Source organism: Ambystoma mexicanum, chromosome 11 (assembly GCF_040938575.1).
Source record: "Ambystoma mexicanum isolate Mex_15411 chromosome 11, UKY_AmexF1_1, whole genome shotgun sequence".
NCBI lineage: Eukaryota > Metazoa > Chordata > Amphibia > Caudata > Ambystomatidae > Ambystoma > Ambystoma mexicanum.
Window position 1 is genome coordinate 1,298,645,645 of NC_090934.1, and position 22,532 is coordinate 1,298,668,176.

At 44.2% G+C, this 22,532-nt stretch overlaps 1 protein-coding gene across 3 annotated transcripts in view; it reads right to left on the reverse strand.

Annotated features, from left to right (window-relative positions):
* The window catches only part of SLC12A1 (solute carrier family 12 member 1), a 245,755-nt gene that overhangs the window by 101,259 nt on the left and 121,964 nt on the right, over nt 1-22,532 (reverse strand). For all 3 annotated transcript variants that reach the window (XM_069624794.1, XM_069624795.1, XM_069624796.1), the window contains exons 11-17: nt 18,373-18,527; nt 14,570-14,677; nt 13,717-13,840; nt 9,578-9,679; nt 7,135-7,290; nt 1,024-1,123; nt 811-922 (exon numbers count right to left, since the gene is read on the reverse strand). In XM_069624794.1, the coding sequence (XP_069480895.1) occupies nt 811-922; nt 1,024-1,123; nt 7,135-7,290; nt 9,578-9,679; nt 13,717-13,840; nt 14,570-14,677; nt 18,373-18,527 (857 nt within the window). The remainder of the gene's footprint in view (nt 1-810; nt 923-1,023; nt 1,124-7,134; nt 7,291-9,577; nt 9,680-13,716; nt 13,841-14,569; nt 14,678-18,372; nt 18,528-22,532) is intronic.

Genomic DNA, 22,532 nt, shown 5'->3' on the forward strand with positions numbered 1-22,532 from the left:
AAATTTAGAACTCAATTTCTTCTATACAAAATAGTGTTGTTGTAAGATGATAGCTTCCTCACACCAACCAGCATGGTTATACCAGGATAGCTTACCAAACAGCACAGTGCTAGCCCAATAGCTTACTTGTGCCATAAAAGCAGAGTGGTATCACAATAGCTTACTTGTGCCATAAAAGCAGAGTGGTATCACAATAGCTTACTTGTGCCATAAAAGCAGAGTGGTATCACAATAGCTTACTTGTGCCATAAAAGCAGAGTGGTATCACAATAGCTTACTTGTACCAAACAAGAGAGTAGTGGCACGATGGCTTACTTTTAACAAACAGCACAGTGGTACCATAATAGCTTACTTGTACCACATAGAACAAGGGTGGCCGAACAGATTTCTCAGTAAAATTAGCATGATGGTGGCATGTTCTCCCCCCACCCATGTCAAACAGCATGTGGTTAGCATGATGTAGTTAGCTCTCCAAAGGAACATGCTATCTGCTTACTAGAATGTACATTTTGACCAGGTTGTTGCGAAGAAAGTAGTGATATATTACAGTCTCTATGCCACATACATAGCATAACATAAATGTGGATTCAAATATTGTGCCCATTGTTGGTATGAATTTTTCACTTAAATAAACATTACATTTATAATACATATTTTACTAATACATCTTTGCTTCCTTGGAGAAAGTAAAGCATCAATATTTAGTTTATTGACTGTTATTTATTTATAGATATGCGATTGAGAAATGCAGTTGAGCGCCATACGGCTGCGTGAAGGGGATGCCCCGGAAATGAATAAGTCATTACCTACCACAAACACTTCCGAGCAGATGCAGAGACCCATGTTCTTGGTGAATAAATGGGTAACATCGAGCAGGGCAGGCCTGGTCATAGGTTCCCCAGTAAGCACGATGCACTGAGGCCTGCAGAGAAACCAGGGGAGTTCATGGGGATTGCATGTCATGTTCATGTACACAGACAGAAATATGAAGAGCTGTATTCGCCATTTTAATGAAATACATACCGAAAGTTTTTCACATGGTTGTCCACAGCGGTCAATTCTAAAGCAGTATTTAATGATTTAACAAAATACAGGGCCTGCGTGGAAGAACCCCAGTTCACATCTGGAAAAAGAAATATATGTTTTTTTTAATTATATTTCATACACACTTTAAAGAAGTACATATATTTCTGAAAATCCTTTCATTGGCCAAACTCATTTGATAGTCATGGTGACACTGGCCACCAAACTGATTACAAACAAAAGCGCTTTGATGATACCCGTTGGATTGTTATGTGCTATGTAAATATATACATCAAATCAAAGTTTACGGTACATTGGATCTCTGGTGCGCGCTAGCACCAGGATCTAGGAATGAGCGCGTCTGTAAAACTCAGTGAATATTAATGCGCTATGCGGCAGAACTTATTACTCAGTGGTAGGCTCTTTACACTATTGTGCTGCTCTCAGGCTGACTCTGAATGTATTCGAGTGTCATTGGGGATAAGAGTGCCGCCGTACCCTCTGGGTTACAAGGACCTAGAGCAGCGGCACTCACGGATGTAATTTGAGGATTGCCAGGGGTGACAGCTGCGACTCCTGGTAACTTTCCTGCGACCCCTAGCACTGCCTCTGCAACCCCTGGTCACGGATTACAGAAGCAGTGTCATTGGCGTAACGGGAGCCGCATCAGCATGGGGGGCCCCCCCGCAACGCCATGTCCTGGGGAAGATCGAGATCCAAAAAGAAATCATTTATTTTGCGGTGCAGGTTGGCTGCGCTCCGGCACCTCAATCTCACCGCAAAGGAAATCATTATTTCTTTTGCAACAGAAGATGGCGTGCCTCCATCTCCTGCTGCAAAGGAAATAATGGTTTCTCCTGCGGTAGAGATGGAAGTGCTCCGGCTCCTCCATCACACGTTGCAAAGGAAATAATTATTTTGAAGCTGGAGGTGGAGAGCATCCGTCTCGAGCCGCAAACACATGATTTCCTTTTGCAATGTGACATGGAGGCACTCGGGCTCCACTGCGCATGTCAGGAAGTTCTGATTGATTGAGAGCTTCCTGGTTCCTGTCTGCGTTGTGGAGCAGTCATGCTGGCATGGAGTCCTGCGGTGACTGGAAACGGGTACTGCGCTACTGCTTTTTTAATGGGCATGATAAAGCAAGCATGATATGTGTTATTATGTGGCTAGACTGGCATTTTGGTGCAGTCAGATCAGTCATTTCTTATTGTGGCATGGCATGTTTTACTGAGCAACTATGATAGACCAAGAATGATAAGTGTTCTTATGTGTCTTGACTGGCCTACCATGGAGCCAGTTTGGATATGTTGCCTTATTGTGGCATGGCACTTTTAATGGCACAGCTAAAAGACATATGTTCTTATGTTGGGGTACTGGCATATATTGGTAGAGTCAGAGTGAGTATGTTTTCTTTTAGTATTTGTTTTGGCATTATGCGCAAAGTAAAGATGAACATAATAAATGGGAATACTGGCTTATATTGGTGCAACCAGTATGGAAATGTATGGGCAGAGCCAGCATGAACATGTTTTTGTAATGGCATACGTTGTGGGGAAAGGCTTGAAAATGCATTGGAAAATGATGCAGTGCACTGTTGCTGACTTGATTCTATTGGATTTTTTTCATGAGTTACCCTACAAAACTGGTTACAAACTGTGGGACGTTTTACTCAATTTATTTTTACAGAAAGTGTACTGTACAATTCCCCATTTCAACCCATTAGTACAAAATAAATCTCGGGGTTGGGGGGTGAACCCCTCCCTCCCCAAATCTCCACTCGTTAGTGTGGGGTCCATCACTACGCTCGGTCACTCTCGCATATTTAAGCCCCTCCGATTAAATAATTCCCACCGCCCCCTTGTTTCTACATTGTGTGAAAGATGTAAGCTTTGATTAAAAAAACATGCTTACACCTTTCACCTTTCACCTAGCGCTGCACACACATGCCCTACTGTGGCATGCTCATCATGGGAATTGTGCACACATTGTAGTCTGGTCCGGCCTGGAGTGTTGCGCGTCTCGTGCTTTGAGGAGCTTGATGGGGGGCAGTGGACCTCAGCATGGCACGCAGGGGGACCCTCAGATTTTTTTGTTATGCTACTGAGCTGCAGGCAAAGTAATGTAGCATGATATTTTACCAGATTTCAGACTCGTGACCTGAATATAACCCAAAGACCTCTGCTTTTAATCACTGAGTTCTCTCATTGGCACAGAGGCTTGTGGTCTGGAGGATACATATAGATATCTGTAGCAGGTGCATGGAAACCATCTATGGGGGAGGGGGGCGCTATGAAACATGCTGACTCTGCACTTTAGGCTACATTAGCCGCACTGTATTATGGCAGCACCTGGGCATATAGCTCTTTACCTGGCATATGATTACTAGACAGGACAGGTGCAGCTATGCTTGGTATAAGATGGTAGTAAATGGCCATATGAGGCTGTAGTGGAATATGTATGGCCATGTCATACAATGACCCCCTCCAGGGCAGCACCTTATTTAAAATGTGGTTGGTATTTAAAAAAGTCTAAAGTCTGCTTTAGAATCGATTTAGTATTTTAAGAAATATAATCTTATGATTGTTTTTTACGCCCATTAGTCACTTAAGGTGATGTCATCAGTGTTAAATGGCATGTGAAAAATGCCCCCCCCCTCATGAAAGTTTAAAGGCACTGGGGTGCGGATGTGCAAGTTGGAGACTGATGAGGTTGTTGGCGAATGAGAGAACAAAGAAAAAAGACAATTTTGCATTTCAAGATGATTTTGCAAATCAATGTCTGTCCAGAAAACCTGAACACTTTAGTGAACCAACCATCTTGATTGTTGAAAAGGAATGCTCTTAAAGCGCGCGCGGGAAACCCTGCACGAGGACGGGCTGTTCACCCCTTGCTCTTGGTATCCACGAAAGAGGGTCTCAGGAAGGTGCCGCTATGCCACGCGCAAAAGATGGGCATCTTCTATGTGGGGCCATGTTCCACCAGGAGGAACAGGTGTTATGAGACAACCACGACTAGGCCATATCCCATTCCTTTTCAAAGTCCTACAGGGACCCAAGCAAGAACACCTCAGACTACAAAAGGGCCTCATTACACGGACGGTGGTAAGGGTTTACCGGTACCGGTAAGGGCACCGGTACCGGTAAACCCTTACCACCTTACTACGAGGTCCCTTTGTGGGTTGGTACTTTAACGCCTGCTGTTTAGCAGGCGTTAAAAACCAACCCGCAAAGGGACAAGGGTGCTAATTACGGTACCGCAATTTGCGGCACCGTAATTAGCGCCTTCCCCATTCCCATAGAGCCCTATGGGGCAAAAATGGGAATGGGGAAGGGCAAAGGGGGAATGGGGAATTACCGCCTTGCCAACCTTGGAATAGGGCGGTAATTCCCCTTTCCTCCAAGGCGGTGCCGGTATTTTACCGGCATGGACCAATGTGCTAATAGCACCTTGGTCCTCCGCCTACCGTGTAATGAGGCCCTAAGACTCTAATCCCGCCACTGGGTCCCCATGAAAGAATGATCCCATGCTGGCCTCTCGCAAACCCGTGCACGCCTTGGAACGTCACCCCACTGAGGAGCTAAAGCCCACATCACCTTGGCAGCTAGAACCCACCACCTGCCCTGCAGCCTATCAGCAATGTCCCAGGCCACTGTGTGTCTTTTTAGTGAAGCCGATGGAGTACTCTCAACCTAGCCTCCTTGTACTCCTGGTTCCCAGCCAAAACACCCAAAGGGTATCTTCACAACAATATGTATTACAATATACATCGTTTCATATATTGGGTGTGCTTTTTTCACGTATTTCTTTTCTTTCCTGCCCTTTGCCACACACTGCAGGGCCTCAAAGCACCAGGAAGCTAATGCAGTGCAGCGCGATGGTGCTGTATGTACAACATAATAGGTTATTTATAAGACGCTTAATACCTAGAGGTTTCTAAGCGCAGACCCAGGGATCGAACCTGTGTTGCTCTGTGTCATCTTGCTTCCAAGGCGAGCATGTTGCCCCTGAGCTATCCTCCCGAGCAACCAAATAAGAAATAAAGAAACCCCTGCATCATTATACCTTCTGCTTATCACTCTGCTTAACCCTGCCATGACCCAGAAAGTGCTGTTATCACTCTATATAATCATATTAAATCTCAGGTAGGACACCGTTGTTGGAGACTAAGGGCCTCATTCACAGAGAGCTTTCTAATGGGGGTTTTGCCATTATACAGCGCTTCTGTGAATCTGGGCAGGGATGCTAATTTCCCCCTCTTCACAGGTCCTTCCATGTTTGCAGGAGGGGTTGCTTATAAACCACAGAGCTGAAAGCCTCCACATTACAGGAGCCTGCTTGAGAACACCCCAACCCGATCATGCAAGCACACAATACTTGTGTCTAGGAGCACACAGCTCCCGGCCTAGATGTTACCACTCGTGTGAAAGCTATAGTTTGCTACATGCTACACAAGGCATCCGCACTACTGCAAACATTCCCCTTGTCACCCCCTATTGAACTGCTTGTGCATCATATAACTAATCGGTCTCGATTTACAACTCTGTTTCTAGCTTTGCTTCTAAGTCTTTCTCTTGCTCTCATGTATTCCCCACTTCCAACAGACCATGGTCTAGACACACCCTGCGGGTAACAATGCACCGAAACCAGGACAAGGCTAGACGCTGTAAGATCACTACGGTGGTGATGTGTGCAGTATAGATATATCTTAACATAACATGGAATTCCGATCAGGACGGTACGCAACTTACTCCAACCAGTGAGCCTACTTACTTCTGCTCATTCCGGCTGTCTCCATGATCCCAACCAAAGAATAATTCTGACCAGCGTAAACAACAAAGCAAATGTGCTGATCCTTACTGATGGGTAGGACTAATTCAGAAGTAATGATCCCTGCATCCACTTCAGTCCTTTTTGTCTACCCTATTATAAACAGGAATCTGATATGTGTTGACGAAGAGCCAGATGCAACATAATTAGAAATGTGTGGAGCAGAGGTGTTGCTAGGGCGGGCTGAGGTGGCTATAGCCCCTGGTCTTTTGGTTGTAGCCCCGGATAGACGTACAGGTGCTAGAACCAAAATGCTACCTAGGCCTCAGTCCCCCCAGTCCTGACATTAGCTTAGCCCCTGATCTTTTCAAGACCTAGCAACACCCCTGGTGTGGAGAGATCTTTGTCCTGCATTTTCTGGCATCCCATTATACCATGCACTACTTGCTGCCAATTGCGTTATAAATGAGCCGCTGTGAACAATGAAAGCCTACTTGTTCCAAATGGCCATCGTTTTTAAGGTCCTCGATAGTTCTTGATAGAAATCTCAACCGGAGAGCGATTAGGTCATTCTTATGAGAAGTATTGCACATTTTGCATTACCAGAATTTGGGAATTTTACTTCTACAGACTTGTGAAATACCTAGCACGCTTTCGAAGCTGCACAAATACAGGGGACGTTTTTTCCCGTGTTGAGGTCTGCGGTTTCTGAGTCTACGAAGAGTATCTCTGCCTGCAGCATCGCTATTGTTTTGTGACCGTTGCATGTTTTATGTGCTTATGCATTTTAGAAGTTTTGTTCTATCGTTGTCGGGTTGCATTTTGCGAAAGAGGATTATAAAAGAAAGCAATGGCTAAATCTAGGTGAGATCAGGACGTCTGGAGGGCACTTCATAGTGGGCAAACGAGGGCACATTGGACATCCAAGAAAGATTATCCTATTGTAAATAGCAAGTGTCTGACGTAGTGCTGAATACCAAGCTTCAGATTGCTCCCAAGATCCCATTGTAGCTGAAGAGGGAACTGAGCTACTTAAGGAAATATTTATTTGTCCAAAATAACAAAATTGTCTGGGTTTTCAGGATATCCCTCGTTAATATTCATGAGAAAGAATTTGCATATATTTAGAATAATTGTATGTAAGTCTATCTCATGAATATTAATGGTGGATATCCTGAGAATGTGACATGTTTCCGGCCCCCATCATATGGCAGTAGTCTAGAAAGGCCTTCAACAGCATGGGCTTGGCTGTTGTTGGCTATCTGCTTCTAAGTTGGCTCAAGCAACAGTGAATGAGATTTGAAAGATCAAAGGACAATATAGCACCAGGGATTACATTACCTGGCTTTTTGTACGTCACGTATATGTAGAGGAAGAGCTCAATGGCGTAGGTGATGAGCGCCGCCCACCAGTTGATGACAAACATGACGCCGCAGCACAGCATGGCTCCAAAAAGAGACACCCACATGTTGTAATATTTGAATGCAGGTCTCCAGCCTGTGGGGGAAAGAAGCATCTTTTTAAATGGTTTGACTTGGAATACTCACTGAATTCTAAAACATTTGCAATCATACAACATATGTAGAATAGTCAATTTCTCTGAACAAACCACACACGTCACAGTGCCACCTAGTAGTCATCCCTGGAAGTTCACCGCCGGTTTCTAGCCAAAGACCAATTCACTAAGGGTAAGCAACCATTAAGTGCAAAGCTTGCATGTTTGCTCCATGTAAGATACATGTAGCTGACACGGATGTCAACCTCATCACAGTGCTTATACCCATTTAGGGTGAAATGCATACATATGCGGTTGTTGAGTCCATGAGAGCTGTCAGCTGATAATGATGCATATAAAACAAGTAGACATTTCTCTCATATGGAGCAAAAGTTCACGCTTTCTATTTAATGGCTACAATCCCATAGTGCATTGCTTTGTGACTCTGAAATTGAGATGAACTTCATGGGATGGTCATTAAATGGTGCTGTTATATGTGTGGCTAGTTAACTGAAATGGCCTATTATACTCCAATTATATGGTAGAAGAGTCGTTTCTTGCATTTGCGATGCCACCATAATACTGATGGTGTTTGCTAAACATTTGTATGCATTTCCATGAAACAGAAAGTGCTGAGGTTTTCTAGCCTGTCCTTGATTAGCATTTTGGGTCAGTCCAATAGATGCTATATGTTGCCCTTTTAAATAAACCTAAATTCCTTTCAATAGAATCTGGCCCGAGCCTCTCTTACCTACTGTTTTCGTATTGTGGGTTTCTAAGTTCACGCATCACTTGTTTGGTTTCAGTTTTTTACTAAACTCCAACGTTGCAGCACCCTTCCTCTCACACAGATTCATTGAATGGAAAGAGGTTCACAAGGCTGCCCTCTCTGAGCAATGGTTCAAACCCATTGTTGAGGTTAGCTGACAGAGCAGCTTTTAAGCTCCCCCCTCTACCCCCCCATTGACTATGCTGGATAGGCCTGATGGGAGATGTAGTCCAAAACATCTGATGTGCCAAAGGAGACAGATCCCCACTTCTAGAATGATGAAGACCTTCTTATTTGAGTGAATTAATGGTAGTTGGTGTACAAAGAGTGTAATTTGAAGGCGCACAGAATGAGGAAATATTGGGCGGTAGAGCAATAGAAGGTGATGGAGGAGCATCAACATGGCGAGCGTTCAGCAAGTGCCGCGCGGATGCGCATTAAGTCTCTGCAGAAGTACCAGGAGTCTAGCATCCACCGGGCACTAATAAGTTATGATTTTTAACTTGAGTAGAAGTGCACTCAAGAAGTAGGACAGAAAATGAAACGAGGAGAGCAAAAAAGTGAGTGTTGGAGGTCAGGCAGCACTCTGTGTACAAAGAACACAAGGGGTGATAGAGGACGAAGGATTAATAGTGGTGACTCGAGGGCGCAGAGCAGAGGTTTTGAGTTCAAATGACTATGTGGTCATACGAAGTCCAACCTTTTATAGAGTAGCTTTTGTTTTGAGAACTCGAACTCAGTGTCATAAAGTGACCACTAGACAAAACCCGGCACTACAGAAGTGGTATTCGCAGCGGTTCTACATGTTTTTGTCTTCCTTAGAAGTGACCGTGTTCCATTTTTTATTCCTTGTGTTGACCAACAGAAAGCCCATGTTTCTAGCAAACCACTCTATCAAACATAAGGTCTTCTACTTTTGTTTTGGGCTCGTCAAATCATAGCCACACCAATGGCATTCATATTTTCCATCTGATTGGTTATTCATAATGTGGCAGTTAATTTATTTCCTCATTTCTGCCGTCTGTTCTGCATGATAATGTATCGTTGTGGTGTTTTGGCCCACATTGGGCCAACAGATTTCGATTTGTTTTCTACTTTATATCACGGTCAGCCCACCGTGACCTCAGTAGGAAGGACAGTATGCATCCGCCTAGTACGCTCCGAAAGTGCTCTATCTTTGCCTGCTGCTTCTCCACCTTCTATTGCTCTTCTGCTCATTCTTTCTCAATAGCACCTTAGAAAACCATAGCAACCAATCAGGATTCACTTAATCGACATGCCCCAATTCAGGAATGAGGTTCATTTTCATCATGCATGCAAGAAGCCAGCTTGGATGCCCTAACGCCACCAATACATTGATCCAAACAGTTCAAGGTCACGGTAAGCCCAACTGGCCAACAAGTTATCCATCTGTCATCAGCGAGGTCGCAGTCTCCTTCCATCTCTCATGATCTCTTGCATATGACGCCCTTAATGCTGCTTGTTGTGGAGTAAAATATGCATGCTATGCCAAAACAAACCTGGTGACTTTGCGTAGGAAGCGTGGAAGCAGGAGAAATTGATGAGTGCGTACGAAGCCAGGAAGAAGTTGGAGATTATTGGCGCAATGGTGTTTAGCTCAGCTGGAAGAAAGCAAACAAACAGGTTTTAACTAAAGAGCACGACGTCAGTGGATTTTGCATTGGCCAAGTAAATGCGGTCTTGCGACACTTAAGCCGAGGCAATGATTTAGGTTTAAAAGAGTCAACATTTTGAAGAGTTTCCATTTTCAATTCAGGTCCATCGTGGTCCCACCAATACAGTTAGAAATGTGAAAATTTTTAGGAAAGAACTTATTTTGTGATTATGGGCTGTTTCTTACCACCAACATGATTATTATAATTATTCTTTTATAACACGCTTAATACCGCAGACCAGCTTCTAAGCACAAGACCCAGATTCGAACCTGACTCTGTGTTGATATGCGTTGTTTTGCTTCCAAGACAAATGCCTTGCCCCTGAGCTATCCTCCAGGCCCATCTACTTACGTAAGCCTTTCAAGTTTGTGCTGTACATCACATCGATCCATATATAGTCCTTCGGACGAAGGTGCCTGTTGTAGAATAAAGCTATGATGCCTTCCGAACACTGAATGCTCAGCTCTGTTGCAAACTCTTTCACAATATGTTGCGATAATTGGCTTTCTTCTTGCTCTAGCATTTCATTGAGGATGATGCACTTCACGTTACAATCCCACCGCCAGCTCCTCTGACGCGTAATGGAAATTAATTACGCGAGTGCCCTATTTCCAGCTTTCCTGCATGACTATTATGGAGAAAGTGATTGCGCCTCCGTAGATAGGTCCTTCTACCAGAGGATGGGGCCACTGGCCATCCCTCTTAGGATGTAATCAATGACGTCACCACTGACCTCACCGTTGAGGTCATTGGTGATATCATCTGTGAAATCACATTTTGAGGGCCTGGGATATAGTTGCATAGCAAGTCATAGCTGGTGAACTTCCGCATTGTAACCATACCATCCCTTCAACAGAAGCATTTGTTTGGAATTCCTACTGTTTTTATATTAACATTACTTACTATCTGTGCTTAGTTGAGGACCATAAAAAGTTTTTCAGTGAATATGTATGTGTAACAATGTTTACATATGCATACATATATACACATATGCGTATGTTTGTGCATTACACATTTGGCTGTAATTGCAGCGTATTTATGGCCAAGTTGGACTGTTTAGAGGAAGAACACTATTTGAGATGCTAGTTGGTTTTGGCGCCGTTTAACAAAGCTACACACATTTTCCAAGAAAATATACATCCCAGTCTAAATTTGCTTGGGCCCCAAAAGTTGCAAACCCTGTTAACACCACAATATTGAATTGTTCATCTCACACAGCTGCATCTCACACAGCTGCACAGCTGTCTCGGGAGGATAGCTCAGGGGCAATGTGCTCGCCTTGGAAGCAAGAGGACACGGAGCACCACAGGTTCGATCCCCGGGTCCGCGCTTAGAAACCTCTGGGTATTAAGCACGTTATAAATAACCTATCATATCATTAACAGCAACTTTGAATTAGTAGTTGCCCCCTGGCACAACCCGTTGCCTTCATGTGATTTGGTGGAAATGTGCCCTTTACAAGAAGAAGCATTGTTAAATGCACCCACGGGGTCTGCAGACCTGGTTGGGTAGGTCAATAGATGCTGCACTGATGAATCCTTTCAAGGGGACATTCAGCAACCCCTGTGGCATCTACTGACATTGGGGATGGCGAGGAAATGTAACAGAGGTGGGTAGTTACACACGGTGAAATGTGGCCACAGAACTGCTGGGCTGCGGGTGGGACCGTGCGAAGGTTTGAATTCCCTGCCAACCAACCTTAGAGTGACGTTAGACAATGAGACGTTGAACAACGTCTCCTGTGGATGGAACAGCGTGATACTTAAATAGGCAACTTTAAATATTTTTGGAAAGTTTTGCAATGTTCCATTCGGGGCCCACAAGTATCAGGGATGGCGCCAAAAAATCCCCTTTAGAGGGAGCTGCATGAAAGTGTCCAAAGAAGACATTCAAACCATTCTGGTTATGTTTAGAAACATGTGAGAGGGGGCACAGTTTTAGGGGGAAGTCAAAATTAAATATTTTCAATTCAAATTCATTTTGAGAATTGTTTGCCAAAGAGTATTGCAAAATACGCTGGAGGAATTGACATCGAACTAGGACAAAAGGTTGGCAAGTAGTGTCACTCAGCCGTGCCCCGCCACAGGGCCTCTCGGCATGTCCTCAAACCAAGCAAAGACAGCTAGGATCTCTGTGCCTGGTGCATGGCCCAGCAGACACTTTTGGTGGGTTTGTCAATGCACTGGGTATAGCGACTGCTGGTCATGGTACCAACCCATGGCCAGCAAGCACTTGGCCAGTGGCATGGGCAGAGTGAGTGCATGCCCCTGAACAGTGACCGCTGTCTAGGGCCACAAGCCACACCTTGCCGCAACATATCCCAAGCACAGGAACCAAAGGATAAGTACTATCAATGGAAGTGTATTGGCTAAAGATTCACAACCAGATACAGGTGACTGTAATACCATGGGTGGTAGCTCTATTGTACTTGTATTCATTTGTGATAATGTGGTACTTCGGGCAGAAACAGTGTACATGCAATGATAAGAGCAGTGGTAGAAGTGTACCGAAAAAAGTAGTGGAACTGTGGTCTGGGCAGGGGAGAGGGTAGTCGGAAGTCTAGTGCAACAAGTGACATGGTGTTGTGGCCGGGGCATTGAAATAGTCTATGTGACTAGTAACTAAGGCTCCTATTGCAACTTTACACCTGCACATGGACATTAATACACACATCTTCTACATAGAATGATGAATATGGTTGAAAAAAGAAGAGCAATAGTAAACAGAAAAAAAATAAAAGTAGAGGAACGCCGTTCCCGCTCACTTCGATCACTGGATAAGAGAATTGAAATATTGATGTAACATGACTGAGTGGCGGAAAGGGGACTTGGGAACACGCACTGTTGTTGTACTGGTGTTGCGCATAGTTTACAAATGCACTTGTCTCTAACCACGTCTCTATACAGTCTCTCTTTGGTCAACAGCAGTTCACAACTTCATGGAAAGGATATGCCGGCCGAGGTGAGCTATTCATTGAAGAAGCTGAACCTGCACGGAGCAGCTCAGTCAGTTCCCCGTTGAAAGCAAATGATGCATATTGTGGATCAGAATGTGCAGGGTGTTTTGCTTCCGGTGCCCCCATTATGAATATCATTTAGGGTGACCAGATTTTTTTTTTTTTAAACGGGACAGGCCATACACATAGAAGTGGGGATGAAGTAAATACAAATAAAACTGTAGTCCTACTTCTATGTCGCTGGCCTGTTGCGAGGGGTTGGATGGGGTGGTGTGCTCACAGGCCCACTCCTCTCATTGGAGGAGAGCGGCTGGGGAGGAAATGGGGGTGTGAAAAGTATTCATGCTCCCATTCACGCGCAGGAAGAGTCGCGCAGAGCCCATTTTGGTAATTTCGAAATTGGGTCCTGGCAAAAACCGGGACTGTAGCCACCCACCCTTCGGATTCTAGGACGGGGTTTCTAAAATTAAAAAACTCCCTAAAATTAAAAAACACCCAGGACAGAGGACGATTTGCCGGGACTGTCCCGAGAAAACCGGGACGTCTGGCCACCCTAATATCCTTAGGTGTACTGGAAAGTTGGAAAAATCTATGGACCAGCATTAGTCCTACTTTTAATAAAATCTTAACACAATGATATGTTAATCAATAAGAAGAGGACATATAACTCAAGCAACCAAGTAATAGAATCGTGTAACGCTTAAACATGGTTTACTGTGACTTAAAGAACCAATGCGACGGAAGGCAGTGTCGTTTTCAAACGTCACACATCCCAAACAAGGATTTGCAACCCATTATCTATTTTTGTTTTCTTGAGACATAATGCCATTTGTATGGCTGCCAATTGCTGAAAATGTGGAATTCACAGGGATTACTTACTATGGGGGTTTATGACTCGTATTGCACATGTATGACGTGTTTCTTCGGAATTCAAGGTTTAGAGAACACTGATGTTTGGAAAACACCAGTAGCTAAACATGCAGTGTCAAACAGTCACACCAAAAACGTACATTGCAGATATACTGACCAATTAAAATGAATGCCATGGCAATTACAAAGGTTAGAACGTATCCTCTGATTGGCTCATTGTTCTTCCCATAGCCTTTGGCAAAAAAGTGTAGAGCTTTGTAGATGTTGTCCTTGCAAAGAGCCTGTTGGAGAAAATAAGTTGCCACCATTACAACATGCTTATTTGGCACCCCTGGGACAGGACAATAATCTCGCCCTACATGCCTTAAAACATCTGCTACTGAACAGAGAACTGGGCACACCATGTGGCGGGTTCACAATGCTTGCAGTGGTGAAGATGCGAAAAGTGCTCAGCATGCAGGTACCTCATGGAATTGGCCTTGCCATGTGTGCATATGTGCTGCTTTGATTGGTGCATTCTGGGACTTGTAGTCTTCCTGTCTGGAGCCAATGTCAGGAGACAAACTTACAGAATGCTATAGGTCTATATGTATTCCGGGGTACCCAGTGTGTTGTGGAAGTCCTAAGCAATGAGAGCATCACTGCTTCATACACATCCCAGTGTTGAGTGCATACTCGGACACTCACATATGCATTGTCCCCCAGGAACTATGTGAGTGGAGGGCTGGGGTTTCTGCTGGCACCAACATCCCTAACTGTTCTAACCACATCTGCTAGAGGCGCATTGACTGACAGGTGTTGCGTGTGCTTTCTGACCTCTTTATTATTTTTCAGTGTTTAACCAGCACAGGTAACACATGAAAAGCCACCCTGTTTAGAAAACCAGCATTTTTAGACATACTTAACATTTTTCATTTTCAAAAATCTTTCCTTGTAAACACTATTAAGAGAAAGGGTATAAGTGGTCTGTCTCAGTTTGTGCAATCAGTCCAGCACATTATTGCTCATACCTGAAACACCTTGGGGGCGCTAACGAGCGATGCCAGGGCTGAGGAAAGTGTTGCCGAAAAGATCCCGGCGATAATTAAGGGACCAAATCCAGAGACCATGCTCATCACCTAGAGAGACATCAAAGAAAGACTATTTATTTTAAATAATATTTTTATGGACGTATACCAAATCACAGAGTTTTTTTGATGGGTCATGTTTGTAGCTCTAAAAAGATGCTTAAGACGTCATTCTGGTCATTTGCAAGCTGTAGCAGCCAGAGCTGAGCATTTCCCTTTCAGAGTGCTTTTCTTTCTCTAATTTAATAAGCCAATTAAAAAAACGAATTTATTTATTTATTGTGCATTTGTAAGGTGCTTATACAGCAAGTCAATTCTGTTTCAAAGCGCCCACAGGGCAACTGGGTGGGAACGTGGGATAGAAAACAATAAATACAGTGGAGGATAAAGACAAACCTACTATGCCTTGTGGGTATTCAGAACGTGCAAGTTCAGGGAAAAGAGGGGAGTTGGGTGTAGGTGCTGCAGTTTCCGCGCCCGTGGGTGAGCAGCAGAAGTAAGTGCCTATTGTAGTACATGCTGTGAGGCAAGGAGCCGCATTAGTTAGATAAGTGCAAGCCTACAGGATGAAGCAGGTGGGTGCTGAGGCAAGTGCCGTGCGTAGGAAGATGCTTAGGCGATTGGATGTGGGAGTCCAGGGCCCTGAGGACACATAAGGGTCTGGTCACCAATCACAACGACTGTGAGATTACCAGAGGAGGGAAGAAGGGAAGGAGGAGGTGAAGAGGAAAGTCTTGGGCAGCTTCTGGAATTTGAGGAGGTCCTGCTCAGGACAAAGAGGGCGGGGGAGGCAGTTCCATAAGAGGGAGCCAGCTGAAGAGAGAGATCAGCCTACGGCCCTCTCTTTAGTGAAACACTTTACACACAGAGATTTGGTGCCAGAAGAACGTAGAGGTCTAGAGGGAGAATATTTAGTAAGAGAAAGTTGCAGATAGCGTGGTCCCAGGCCCCAGACAGCCTTGTGCATGATGCAGAGGGATTTGAATATAATTCATTCAACGTCTTCTAAGGTCCTACTAAGTAAGAAGCAGCTAAAGAAAGTTTCAAAAGTAAACATAATGCTAAATTAGAATGAGTCTGTCAATAGGTCAATCTTGATATAATGCTTACATCATAAAACAAGAATTCACCAATACAGATATTTGACATTGCTTGTAGGCAAAATGTTATCATACATATTTGATCAACTTCACTGGTTGATCTTCACTGGTCCAGATAAAATGCAGTCATATGACAATTCCCAGATATATTTCGTGATCGCAAGCAATTATTCGAGTTAGACTTTTGTTGGGTGATAACATTCACATTAAGGTGGAAATACACTTCATTAAATTCTAGCAAACAAAATGTCCTTGGAAAAGAAAAAAAACTCCATGCAACGCTATTTTATAAAGATCACTAGCATTTTTAAAAAAAGAAGTAGAATAGCAAGTTATCGATGCAAGCAACATTGTGAGCGTCCCTCTACTGAGAACAAACATGGTTGAATACCCTATTCTATGGATGGTGCCCCTCTCAGGGTGGCAGGGGGGGGGGTTCTGCAGCCACGTTTTAGCTCACTGTTCAGCTGTTTAACTGAGGAGAAATATCGATTTGCTTATCAGTCTGGTCCCACCCACAAGTTCGGTCGCGCACTAAAATGCTAGGCAATTCTCCTATGTACAAGAGTTCCAATGGTAACCCCAGACACTCAGCCTTGCAGGGCATCATCAATGAGGTGAAGCTGGACTTCTCTAAGCAAAGTGAGCAGGGGTTTCACATTCGGATTATCCTTTTAACCTAAGGTGAAAACCCCAAGCTTGGGAGGATAGCTCAGGGGCAATGTGCTCGCCTTGGAAGCAAGACAACACGGAGCAACACAGGTTCGATCCCCGGGTCTGTGCTTAGAAACCTCTGGGTATTAAGCGTGTTATAAATAACCTATTACATCATATCAAGCATTCTGAATATGCACAATTGTGGCAGCACCTCTTCTGAAAACAAAGATGGCCAAATAACCTGGTATCTGTGACGGTTCCTACCCAGGAGGGCCTACAACCGGGCTTCAGCTCACAAATTATCTGTATGTTGTAAAACACAATATTTACGTTTTTACTGCGACCACCGAAAATCTGGACTTTTTTTTATTTCGACACCCTTTTCACCCCACATTTACATATATGTGGGGAGCCCTAAAACCTCCTATATTCATTTTCCTACTGTACCCATCCCCCATATATATATATATATATATAGGAATTGAAATAAAAAATGCTGCGCTAATTGCATGACTCTGTTCTTTCTGTGGTATACATCTATTCCCTCTTATCGCATCCCCCGGCCTGCTTCCCTCAAACTGGCACGCTGGCACGGCACTCTTTTTTTTACTTCGGCTGCCCAGAGGAGCCCCTCCCCGCTGGCGCCACTTTTGTGCGTGATTGTCGTTTTTCTCAATATGAATTTCTATGCAGCGTTATGTGCGGTAAAATGACCGGGTCCCACCATATCAATCATCCCACACAAATTGTGTTCACCACAATGTTGCGCTGGTCCTTCTTCGCAAGAAGGTTTGTTTGTTTAGGTTTTAGCTGAAATTGTGGTTTTAGTAACATAAACCTCAGTGGCATGTGCTACACAATGAAATATAATAAACATGTATTTTTGAAATAGCGTCACACGCCCATAGGTCTCAGAGCACTGACATAACAGAAGACATTATTATCCCACAGAGTGGTACTCAATTTATCGATCTCGGGTGGATGAATGGCTGAGTTACACCTGCTGGGGTTCAAACCTGCCACAGCAGTCTGCGCACAGATATCAGGGGTGAGCGCTTAGCTCACTGTGCTATCTAACCGACATGTCAGGTCAAAAATATATATTGTTTTAAATGGTGTATACATGTACACAGTACAGATCGCATAAAATGAATGCCAGAAATGTTTGCGAAGGACATGGGCACATTGAACGTCATTCACCCATCTGAGGAAAGCCACATGAATAGTGTCTGGGGTTGTGAGCTCTCAGGCAAGGTTAGATGAGGACATGGAGGTTGGGGGTACCTGGCTGGGGTTGGGCAAGGTATAGAGCATAGCAGGCCAGCACAAGTAAGTGGAATAAGCTTGGAATATTGTTAATGGGAATCATGTAAGAATGACTTCTTTAAATAATAGTGTTCAAATTGCTCAAATACTATGATTTTTATGTGCTATTTTGACATTTTAATTTATTTGAAGTGACTGGAATCAGCACTTTTGGCATTCTGTGCATCGGAAAGGGTTACAGGCATACATTACATGATTACAGGAAACAGTCCTTACAACATTGATACTCTTTATGGGCCCTCCATATGTTTTGAACTTCAACTCCCATGATCCAAAGCCACCATCATCAGAGGTGAAGGATCACGGGAGTTGTAGTCCGAACCAACCCAAGGGCAATACAATTAGTAACGTTAGCATGCAGTGATACTAACAGCATGTGCTAGTGTCAGGGGAACAGTTAACATTTGCGGTCAGTAGGGAGAAGGCAGCTGTGCTGAAAGGTGGCATTGAGAGGAGCAGAAGGTTGGGTTGCAAAGGCTGGGCCTCAGTGGGGATACTTGATGGATGGGGGGTGGGGGGGGGGGGGGCGGTGAAGCAAGTGCTGTTTGAACATGCAAGAAAAATAATACCTTTTAGAGCAACAGAGTTTTTTTTCACATTTAGAATCAGGCAACCATCCTTAGTTAAAAAGAAATCTGAGTTTTAGCTCGAGCTGCTTCTAACCTGGAAATTGTTCATGAGCCCGTAGGCACATTTCTGTTGTTTGCAACTGGAGAAATCATAGCCCAGGTAGCAGGCGGCATCTGCTGTTCCATTACAGCTCCCAGCAACAATGGTGTGGTTGGTATTCCCGGTGGCATCGCGTACAACAGAGGCAGCTGAAAGAACAACAACATACAGGTGTTTTCTTGTGTGATGGCAGCGGATGGATACGATCTCTGCTCTAGAAGGTCACCCCAAATATTCTTCTTTGATCACGAGTGCGAATATTTAAACATTTGAAATAGTTACGGGTGTGACTAGAGATTCTCTACTTTTAATTGCATACATATATCTTTGTATATATTTTTATATAGTGGCATCTTGGTATAGTGGATCAATATTTTATGAGATGTTCATATTTACTTTGCACCTAAGAACAACATGCCAATGGGAAAGTTCTAAACATTGACAAATCATCTTTAATGCCCCAACTTTACTCTCCCTTCCCCGGATTCAGAAGCAGTGTGCAAGAGAGTAGGAAGTCGGCGTGAGTTTGTTGTCAGAAATGCAGAAGCCATTTTGGTTTCAGAATTTCCAAAATGAAATGCACAAGACATTTTGAGTTGTGATTTTCCAAAATGAATACTCATTATGATACCCTTCCGATGTTCAGCACTACAACTACCATACCCTTTCGACCACAGACTATGCTGGTTGAGGCTGATGGGAGTTGAGGTCCAACAGATCTGGAGGGTCACATGTGTAACCATGAATGAGTGCCAAGATGGATTCATTGCAAGTTTTACAGTGACGTTAATACAGGCTGGCAGCTGCCTTTTTGAGGTTTTAGTCTGCCAATCGTTTCGCAAATGCCCTAAACTGATTCTGGTTATAGTTAACAAACTGTCAGGAATTCCAGAAACTTCCACAGTGGGCTTGGACATCTAAGAATGGGACAGGCAACATGTGTCCAGGAACAACCAGAGGCGCATCACTTTCTGGAGCTCTGGTTGGATGTCCTCTGTGTCAGGGATTTTATAATAAAAATGTGGCCTAGAACCAATAAAATGAGAAATGCTGTTATGGCAACAGAACCAAGCTATATAGACTCTGTAAACATTAGATATTTCTGTCGGTCATGTTAAAAAGAGACACCTGTAAAATTGTGGAGCGTGCCCAAATGTTGGAAAATAACTGTTGAACTAATTTATTTTTAAAGCCAGACTTCATAATACCAATGTACAGTGACATATTTTTTTTAGCCAATGTGCAACCCAGAGACAGTGTATTAGAAATGTACTTCCATCAGTGCCCATCTTGAATACGTGTTGTGGAGTATACAGGCAAAGCACATCTACATTGTGGGTGAATTCCTGGGCCCAAAAATATCAAGCACAGGACATTTTACATAGGCCCTGATTCATGGAATTATTTGCGTGTAAAACACGGGTTTGAGTGCCATTCTGCCCGCCAATCCCTCTTCGATGAATGGGGATTTGCAGGCAGGATAGCACGCAAATCCAGGTTTTACACACTAATATTTCCATGAATCAGGGCATTGGAGTGCAACTTTAAGCAGAGAAAAAGTTATTTGCTTTACTGGCTTTCCCCAGAGGGTCAAAAAGTTGCAAGCTATATTTCAACATCATGGGAAACTTTGTTATGGAATCAGCTGATGGAAAGTGCAAAAGGCTAAATGAATCAAGAGAAGCAGAAATGCAAGAATAAATGTTGGAGCAGTCTTTGGGCCTCAGTTCTGCTTTGCTAAGGAAATGGAAAGCCTGGAAACTGCTAGTGGATCCAAACTACGAAATTCTTCGCATGTTCAAATTTTCTAGCCTGACATAGCTCGAAGGCACACGAGGAACTAACATAGTTAACTCTTTCAATCGAGCTTGGGCCGGCTCCCAGGATTGGATCAACACACCCTGATCGAGATGCCATATAATGGTTCCCAAAACTTACTTTCAAAGAGAATCTGTAACTCAAGTTATCCATCAAAGTCAAAAATGCATTAGCCCATGGAAGGTAAACAGATAACGTCACTGACATTTATATGCACGGCATCAGCATCGTCTCTGCCGTTTGGTGTAGAACTGCTGCAAGAGAACACCAAAGAAATCCCAGTCCATTTACATGAACAAAAATAATACTTACACTTTGTGAAAACGAAACTAAACAATGTATCACCAAGAAAGCTCTGATTGATCTGAGCTTTGAGCAGTTTATAGATAAACGTAAACTCTATCAGTATCTTAAAATTGAATTCTATGTGAAGGCCTGGATATGTTGCCATATTTGAAATTACTCAGCATTTCTGAAAATGTTTTAAATCATTAAAAAGTATCAGAATTCCATAATTCTATATCTGAAAATGGTAGCCTCAACTCTTAGAATCTAAAAATATATATTTTTATCAAAGGTAGCACAGATGAGTCAGAAATTAGAGCATAAAAACAAAATAGGCTTTTCTCAATAAGGAGGACTTTCCTCCCACCCTTGGGACTGGAAAGCCACACCTCTGACCAGCCAGATATGGAGTAAGAGATACATATAATGGTGCACACAGCCCACAGAGAGGTTTATGGAATATTGGGCGAGGGAGAGACAGAGGAGGAACAAACTGGAGATTGTAGAGCAAGAGAACAGACTCTTAGCAGATGGCAGACCAATCCATGAGACCTGTCCATTGAGAGAAGCCAGAGCAGCCCATCGAAGATAACCAGTCTGCACAGATGGATTTCAAACAGGCCATCTGAATTGAGGGTTTGCTGACAGGATGATGTTGGCTGACTGGGTCACTAGCCTGTTCTCCCAAAACCAGAATTTACATCTGAAAAGTTAAATCAAACCCAGTTCCCTAAACTGTCGAACTTAATCAGGGTGAAATTGGGGAAGTTAACAGGACTGGCAATGCAGGGAGGTGCAATTCGGAAACAGAGACATACATGTTAATATCCCAATGTGCTGTCCTCTGCAACTCTCTCTCACTCTGTTCTCCCCTCAGGCCCAGCTCACTCTGCAGGGCACACTCTGGAAATTCTGATCTCTTCAGACCTTCCCCACTCTATCCCTCTTACCACTCTGCTTTCCTGGAGTGATCACATTCTCCTCTCCTCCCAGCTCACTCTCTCCACCCCTCAGGCCAAGCCAACTCCAGCACTGCCACCTACCTTCTCGGTTATCCGACTCATGAAGCATGTGTCAGATGAGGCTTTCGCCGCCACTTTCTCACTCCCCCCTCCCCCTTTGGCTGACTCACACCCTGACAGAGCCCTCTCCACTCTCCACTCTCCTATATCTGATACCCTCGATGTTCTTGCCCCTGTCATGAGAATCTGCTTGAAGCCCAAAGCCAAGTGCAACTCCTGGAATGACTCAGACCTCACCACCCTTAAACGCAAGTGCACAGTGGCTGAGAGGAAATGGCATGCTTCTGGTACATCCTCTTACAAACTGGCCTGCTGCCTGCTTCAAAGGCAATACAGGCTCTCTGTCCACACCAAGAAGAGAGCCCACATCCAAGTCCGCGTCTCTGCGGCATCTAACAACTTGGCCAAACTCTTTAAAATCTGCAAGGAGCTGGCCAATCCTTCTGCAGTTTCTACCTCTCCTGTCCCCTCCCAGGCCCTCTGCACGGCCCTGGCTTCTCATTTCATCTCTAAAACTCAGGACAGCCTGTCCTCTCTCTCTTCCTCTCCCCCTCCCCCTTTACTCCCTGCTCTTCCTCTGGCCCCTCTTCAGCCACCTCTCCTCCCTCCTTCTCTGCCTTTCCCCTGTTCTCCCCAGACAAGGTTTCTAGACAAGTCCGATCTAGGAAAGTCTTGTCAAAACAGGTTCACCCCTGTTCCTCCAAAACCATCAAGGACCACATTGACAACCTGGCCCCTGCTCTGTCTGACTTCTGCAACCACTCCTTCACCACTGGAATCTTCCCTTCCCCCCTGATGCACTCCCTTGTGCACCCCCTTCTTAAAAAAACCCTAGGCCGACCCTTCCTGCCCAGCCAACTATTGCCCAATCTCCATCACTCCTTTCCTGGGCAAACTCCTGGAAAAGCTGGCCGTCTCCCAGTTTAATCTTCACACCAAATCTGTTGGTTGTCTCCCTGACCATCAGTCTGGCTCCAGAGCTGCCAGAAGCACAGAAACTGCTCTCCTGAACATCCGCGAATACCTGCT